Source organism: Montipora capricornis, chromosome 8 (genome assembly GCF_036669925.1).
Source record: "Montipora capricornis isolate CH-2021 chromosome 8, ASM3666992v2, whole genome shotgun sequence".
Classification (NCBI taxonomy): domain Eukaryota; kingdom Metazoa; phylum Cnidaria; class Anthozoa; order Scleractinia; family Acroporidae; genus Montipora; species Montipora capricornis.
This window is the reverse complement of record NC_090890.1, coordinates 19,562,028-19,569,527: the sequence shown is the minus strand read 5'-3', so window position 1 is coordinate 19,569,527 and position 7,500 is coordinate 19,562,028. Positions and strand designations below refer to the sequence as shown.

General features: G+C 41.2%; 1 protein-coding gene across 1 annotated transcript in view; it reads left to right on the top strand.

Annotated features, from left to right (window-relative positions):
- Positions 1–7,500, top strand: part of LOC138060079 (ubiquitin carboxyl-terminal hydrolase 7-like) — a 61,434-nt gene that overhangs the window by 52,158 nt on the left and 1,776 nt on the right. Inside the window, exons 40-41 of the mRNA XM_068905778.1 lie at positions 572–620; positions 1,219–1,266. Of these exons, the coding sequence (XP_068761879.1) occupies positions 572–620; positions 1,219–1,266 (97 nt within the window). The remainder of the gene's footprint in view (positions 1–571; positions 621–1,218; positions 1,267–7,500) is intronic.

Genomic DNA, 7,500 nt, shown 5'->3' with positions numbered 1-7,500 from the left:
TGCAGGATTCGAAAGTACGAGCAACAAAACCCCTAGGGAGCTTGGCCCGTTTATCTCGATTCAAAATCGACTCATCTTCCCGCTGGTCTTCGGGCAGTACACAGCGCGCAGAATGAGGCGAAATCGCCGGGAAATTTGGCCGTATGCCGGCGGTAAATTTGAATGTCATTAGGAAAAACGGGCGGCAATTACAGAGAATATAGCCCAAGGCGACATTTATTTCTTCAATTTTCGAAGAACAAATGCTCGATATCATAAAAGTTCCCCCGGCTTTTGTAGACGAAAGATAAATAAGAAATATCACGCTAGATTTAAATAGCTGCGGAATCGGGAAGTTTTTCACTTTAACCGTTAAATACGGCTATTAAGCTCTTTCACATGATGTCGTACGCCTCAAATTTCACAATGCGACTATTTTATCATACTTCCCACGGGCGCATAGCACCGTTAACGTCAGTAGTTGCATACAAAACCTAAGTTATTTGTTGTTATCTAACATCGAGAATTTGCCAGCAGACAAAGGCACCGATATACAATTTTATGTGTTATGTGTCCTATTTTCTTTTGCAAGGTTAAATTTGCGGTCATTCACATGGGACGTGCGATATACTTAACAGAAGGTAATTTTGTGGGCTAATTTCTTCGGGGGGGATCCCGACCGAGTAGTTGAGGTGCGGACTTCTAATTGAATATCTGCCCTGACCTGAGGCTGGAGTTGTTGCTTTGTCTCCTCTTCTGCTCCTAGTAATACTACTGTGTTCACTTTTATTATCTTTGTTGGTATTGACATTCACTGATTTCTGTTAACAAGAAAGCCGAGTGTATTAAGTGATTTTCTTCTTTGTTCTTTGTGTATTTTTTTACCACGCTTTCCTTTTCCTGTTCTCAGTAAAGGAATAGACCTTTCCGTCTTGTACATTTTGTTTTCCCAATACAGATCATGTGATAATACTCAGGAGACTTGGTCCTTTGTTTTGTTCATTAAAAAGAGTGCATGCAGGCAGATTCATGCTTGCATGCGCTTTTGTTCATTAAAAAGAGTGCATGCAGGCATATTCATGCTTGCATGCGCTCATTTTAATGAACAAAACAAAAGACCAAACCTCCTGAATATTATCACATGATCTGTATTGGGAAAACAAAATGTACAAGCCGAAAAGGTCTATTGCGTCATGTTATTGTCAGCGTTTAACACTGTCACGTATTTTCCTTTTCTAGAGTCAGAAAAACCTATTTCACTAAAAGACTTTCTTCCTCAAGCGCCGGGTAAGATATTCACTGAATTTCGTCATAATCGTAGGTTCGTTTAGAGTAAAGTAAAGTAAAGTAAAGTAGACCTTATTTAACGTCGATAACTAGTAACAGTAACTTTTAATCACTGACAAACCTGAGGTCGACGGTGCGCTCATTTTACTCCCCCACTGCATCAGTGCTCCGTTTAACAGGTATTTAAAGCTACTTAGCTACACCGAAAGAAAAGGAGTCGAAACAAGGATGCGAGATCCGGGAATCGAACTCAGGACCTCTTGCACCAAGTGTGCCATCCTTGCTCCTCAATGATGTTCAATGAAAGGCTCTAAAGTACTTTGTTTTGCTGCCAAAAAGAGATGTCTGAATTTCGTTTATGCACGAAGCAGAGACACTCGGAGCTCCCGAATACAGCAAATACACAACAATAAAATGCAAAACCCAGTGTAACCAAAGGTAAATGGCACAAAAGAGATTATAATACAGCAAGTGTCGGATTCAGGACAGATATGTCCTGGATTGACCCTAATTAGATGCACGCGGATTTCAGTAAGCGTCACAAAGTGCCCCCCAAATGCTGCTCTTCAAGTAAAAGCTAAACGTAGATTACCTCATGGTTGGTGAGCGCGTACAATTTTTATTCACGAGTTGTGAAGCGAAGGAGTAAGTTAAACGATCCTTCACAAGAATAGAGGTTTTGCACGGCAGCCATGTTGCATGGCAGGAACAATAGGTTCTTTCTCCTATGGGAACAAATGTTCTTTCTAAAGCCCGCCGCATACGGTGAGGAAAGAGCTGAGCAAACTGCCTCGCGAGGCGGTTTGCTCAGCCGTTTTCTCACCGTGTGCGGGGAACTTTTGGTGAGAAATTGGCCTCGCGAGGCCGTGAGGAAAAAATCAAACATGTTTGATATTTTTCGCCTCGTGAGGCAAATTCCTCATTGTGTGCGGCCATCGTAAGAATCGATTTGAGTTTGGTCAATGAAGCATCCAATAAAAATACATGGCATTCTCACGTGACTTCAGTGACGTCGGAATTTCTTCCTCCGACGCCATCCTGAACTGCAGGAGTCACGTGAGTATGCCATGCCTTTTATTGGCTGCTTGATTAAACCAAGCTCAGCTCGATTCTCACGATGGCCGCACACATTGAGGAATTTGTCTCGCGAGGCCAAAAATATCAAACATGTTTGATTTTATCCACACGGCCTTGCGAGGCGAATTTCTCACCACAATTTCCCCGCACACGTGAGGAAACTGCTGAGCAAACCGCCTCGCGAGGCAGTTTGCTCTGCTCTTTCCTCAAGTGTGCGGCGGGCTTAATGCAAAACATTTTCATTGTTCTTGCCATGCAACATGGCTGCCGTGCAAAACCTCTATTGAGTAATAAAAATCGTGCAAATGAGCCAACCATGAAGTAATTTTTATAGTATGCAGATCATATATGTAAAGAGATAAGTGTTTATTGTGAGGCTATCAAAGCACTCAACAAAAGACCCAAACAAATAGCAAAATGTTTTTGAAATAAAAGAACTCTTTACCTTCCATACCTCACTTGAATACTTTAAAAAATCTTAAAGATTTTTTTAGGTATGTTGTGGAGAAAACTAAGCAATAAAAGGACAAAAACTTTGAAGACCATACACCATTCGGCCGCCATGTTTTCAAATTTGACTGCTGCCGTCGGTGCATAGGCTGCCCACGCTAAAGCTCAACAAACTACCAGCCAAAGATAATTTTTCACCAGTGAAAAACATCGTCTGTCGTGACCATATCATTTTAATTTCATCAAGGAAATTTACGAAAATCTCTATACTTGCATAATAAACAGCGGCATTTACCCAAAGCTAAAACTAACGCTAACCTTTGCCCTTTACCCTGTTCTTGGAAATAGGTAGTAAATGCTTAGACTTAAAGGGACACTTCGCGTTGAGTGTCAAAATAGGGTGTGCGTTTAATTAAGGGTGGTTTTCACTGGTGACGGAATCGGAGTCGGAGTCGTAATAGCGCTTGTAATCTAGTGAAAATCAAAAATCGAAATCGGAAGAAGCAAAAGCGGAAGAACAATCCAATCAACAAGCATGGACGAGAAGGTTGTGGAGGCTGTAAGACTTTTTCCTCGTGTTATACAACACGTCTTGCTAAATGTTTAAAAATAAGAACATGAAAGATAATGCTTGGCAGGAGGCGGCCGAACAAGCTGGGCTTAAATCAGGTATGTGATGAAAGAAACCAGTAGTATATACGGGACTGATTTGAGGATGTTTTTTTTTGGACCCGCGCCCCCGCGAAAGTGGCAGAGCGGGGACAGAAAAAAAACTTCCTTAAATCAGTCGCGTATATTCTACTAAACTATTAAGTCTTGCAAAATAAGGAGAAGAAGAAGCCAAAGAAGAAAATTCTGCTCTGCGGTCTACCATGTCAGTTTTCATTTCTTTTGTTTTGGCCCCAAAATTTCCACCTTAACGGGGCCCACTTCTGTGAATTGTGATTGGCTTGTTCTTCCACTTCTGCTTCCGACTCCGACAATCTAATTTTCAATAAACTAAGCCTTTAAGTCTAACCGTAAAACTCTGATTCCGTCGCTCGTGAAAACGAGCTTTTAGGGTCAATCCTAGACATAAGTGCTTTTGGACGTAAGGCTGCGTCAGCGAGAGAGATTTAGCATCACCTTTACTTTAAGTTACTGTTTGTTATAAGAGCATGAACGTTTTCTTATTCTTATCCTTACTTGTCTCTCTCTCTCTCTCTCTTTTGAGAAGTTTCCCGATATCTGCAGATCACAGACAAGAAACGAGCTTAAATGAAACACTTTTTTCTTTTCAATTTTTGGCAAGTCGCAAATTTCAGCTTTTCGTTTGCATCAAACGTTAAAAGTTGGCCAAAATCAACCAGGCACCAGTGGCTCATTTGGTTGAGCACTGGGCTCCCATGCGGGCGGGTATGAGTTCGAATCCGGCCGGAGAAAGACTTGGGGTCCTAAAATAACTGAAGAGAAAGTGCTGCCTTCGTTATTGCACCCGCAAATGGTTAGACTCTCAAGTCTACTCGGATAATGACTTCAAACCGTAGTCCCCGCCTCACGAATATCTTCCTTGTTTTTAAGTTCCCTGTGGGATGTTAAAGAACCCACCTACAAGTCGAGAAGAGGCCGTGTGGCCCAGTGGTTAGGGTGTTTGCTTTGAAGTCCGGAGATCCCGGGTACAAGATTCGCTCTGACCACTCGTTGAATTTGATCCTGGTTCAACTTCCCAGCCGCACATGTAAATAGCCAACTGGCTTGCCTCCGGCCAGTTGGGATTCTTAACAGTTGTTGTTATTCGGTTCCGTGGTTTCGTTGTGTTTCATTGGCCCTAAAAAGCCCCTATGGGAAGCGGTCAATTAAGTATGTGTTGTATATTAGGGGATGAAGTTCCCGGTGCCGTGGCCGTCCTTTGTGAGTGGGTGGGTAACCAATATCGAGCAACTTCTCGAGAGAGAGGGGTAACTTAGAATACCGGGTAGGTTAGCTTACGGTGGCTGAACACAGTTTCCGCGCGCGCTCTTGCTAACGCAATGCAGCGCGCGCGCAAGGATTGCAAAAAAATAAACGTGGCTTCAATACAGCAATCATTTCATTTGCTCAATGGATCCGCTATCTGTACTATTTTTCCTCATAATTAACAAAGTGTTTTAATGGTTTTAGTCTTTTATGAGAAATGTATGTTAGAAAAGGTAAGGATGCAAAGAACTCCGCAATTCGCAGCTTTTTCTTTGTTATCGAAACAACCCAGTTAAATGCAGCGCATGCCTAGTAAGTTAGAAATTTGCGATTGAATGTGGTATAGCTTTCTTGAAAATACGCCGATTTCTCGAGAATCACTCGTTAGAATGTAAGGAAATGTGGTATGAAAATACGTTAGGAAATAAGTGACTGGGGTACTCATAAAAATTTGAACTTTAACAGAGAAAATTCTAGATATTCCACTGAACCTTCAACGATGGATAATTAAAAATATCTCTCTGTCAAGTTATTATTAAAATAGTGTTAACTTGTGAGCATAGTTACAAGCTTGTTGCATGCAAATTATAAAGAAAATCTAACGACCGGATTTTCTGCAAATAAACCAAACCGATTTTGAAGGCCTGTTTATAGTTATTCATGTTACCATGGCAACGGCATATTCGTCAGCTTAACTATCAAAAAACCGAGGTTCATGTTGTTAACTTGCTTGCTACCATTTTTGGCGACCAAAGGATCAAGGGTTTGAGAGAAAAAGGTAAATGAAACGTAGGTATCAAAAACTGTGTTCAGTCACCTTAAGGTGATTCCTTTGAAAATGACGTACTATCCAGATTTCTGTCAAACTTGGCACAATTGATATTTATGCACAGGACATTAAAAAAAATGTAGTAAAAAGATGAGGTCACCGTGCTTGTTTTCGAGCTGCATGCTCTTTATGTTAAGTGTTTTTTTACCGAATTACGGGAGAAGCGTTTGAAACTTGATCAACCGGAAAAATTGTAATTATATAGCAAACGCTACTGAATATTCCGGAAAACTTAAGCCTACTTGTTTGTCCGGGCTAAAAACTTCCAGTAAAGTGATTTGAAATTGCACAAGCTTTCAAAAAAAAGGAAGCAAATTGGACCGCTACATCATCACCTCAAACTCAGCGTATAGCTCAAAATGCAGTTTCCACGTCATTTCTATACAAATACTACCATGGGCATGCCAAGTTCGCGTCACTACACGCAGCCGTTGAGAATTTAAACGCGTTATAAGACTTTGTATGGGAAATAAAATACCGTCGATTATGAAGCCTAAAAAACGGTCAATTTAACGTTCATTCAATAAAATGAATAAAACTGACTCACCTTTGGTGTATTCTTGTGCGTTTTGGTGCTTATTTTACCATAGGCAGCCCAAGCTCGCGTCACTACAGACAGCCGTTGAGAATTTAAACGCGTTATAAGACTTTGTATGGGAAATAAAATACAGTCGATTATGAAGCCTAAAAAATGCTCAATTTAACGTTCATTCAATAATACGAATCAAAATGACTCACCTCTGGTGTATTCTTGTGCCTTTTGGAGTTTATTTTAATTTACAGTTTCGGGAAGTCTGTGTTTTCAATGACTTTTCGGACTTCCCGAAACTGTAAAATAAACTCTAAAAGGCACAAGGATACACCAGAGGTGAGTCATTTTGATTCATTTTATTGAATGAACGTTAAATTGAGCATTTTTTAGGCTTCATAAAGTCTTATAACGCGTTTAAATTCTCAACGGCTGTCTGTAGTGACGCGAGCTTGGGCTGCCTATGATTTTACCGTTGATGATTTCAAAATTGATCACGGAGCTTGGGTCCGAGGTCAAATTAACTCCACCCGACCGTAACCATGGAGCTGTTCGAGAAGCCGCATCATTGGCGATGGGGTAAGTGTTGTACATGAAATGACTGTATCTCGTCGGGTTGAGTTAATTTGACCTCGGACCCAAGCTCCGTGACCAATTTTGAAATCATCAGCTATCGTGGAATCGGAAGCAAAAAATGCTCATTTCCAGCCAAGTGCGTGGGGATTTTTGACGACGAAACATTCACCGAGGTTCGCAAATGATGGGGATGGATTTTTGAGGCGCAAACCGCCTCTGAGCTGACTACGCGAGCTTACGGCCTTGACTTCGTCTTAGAACAGTGAAAACACGGAATTGCCAAATCGGTAAAATAAGCACCAAAACGCGCAAGAATAAACCAGAGGTGAGTCAATTTTTTTTCATTTTATTGCATGAACGTTAAATTGAGCGCTTTTTTAGGCTTCATAATCGACGGTATTTTATTTCCCATACAAAGTCTTATAACGCGTTTAAATTCTCAACGGCTGCCTGTAGTGATGCAAACTTGGGCTGCCTATGATACTACAACTTCTACTATCCAACTTTTTGTCTCTTTAAAATGTGTTTTCCGTGGAGCTATTACGAGTACATAACACCATTAAAAAGAGGGGGTCACCGTGCTCGTTCAGGAGAAAATAGCCATTCCTTGACAGATTAAGCTTGGCGTCAGTGAAAATCCGCCATTTTATTTATGTGCGCGAGCTAATGCGCGCGTCAATAATGCAAGAAATTATGCGCAGTATGGTTGCGCATTGCAAAACCAGGTAATCACCTTAAGGCCTGGCCAAACGCTCACAACTTTTCAACTTAACATCTTGCAACGTTGTAGGGCACAACATTTTGCATACGTTTGGCCGCCCTGTTGCGATATGTTGCA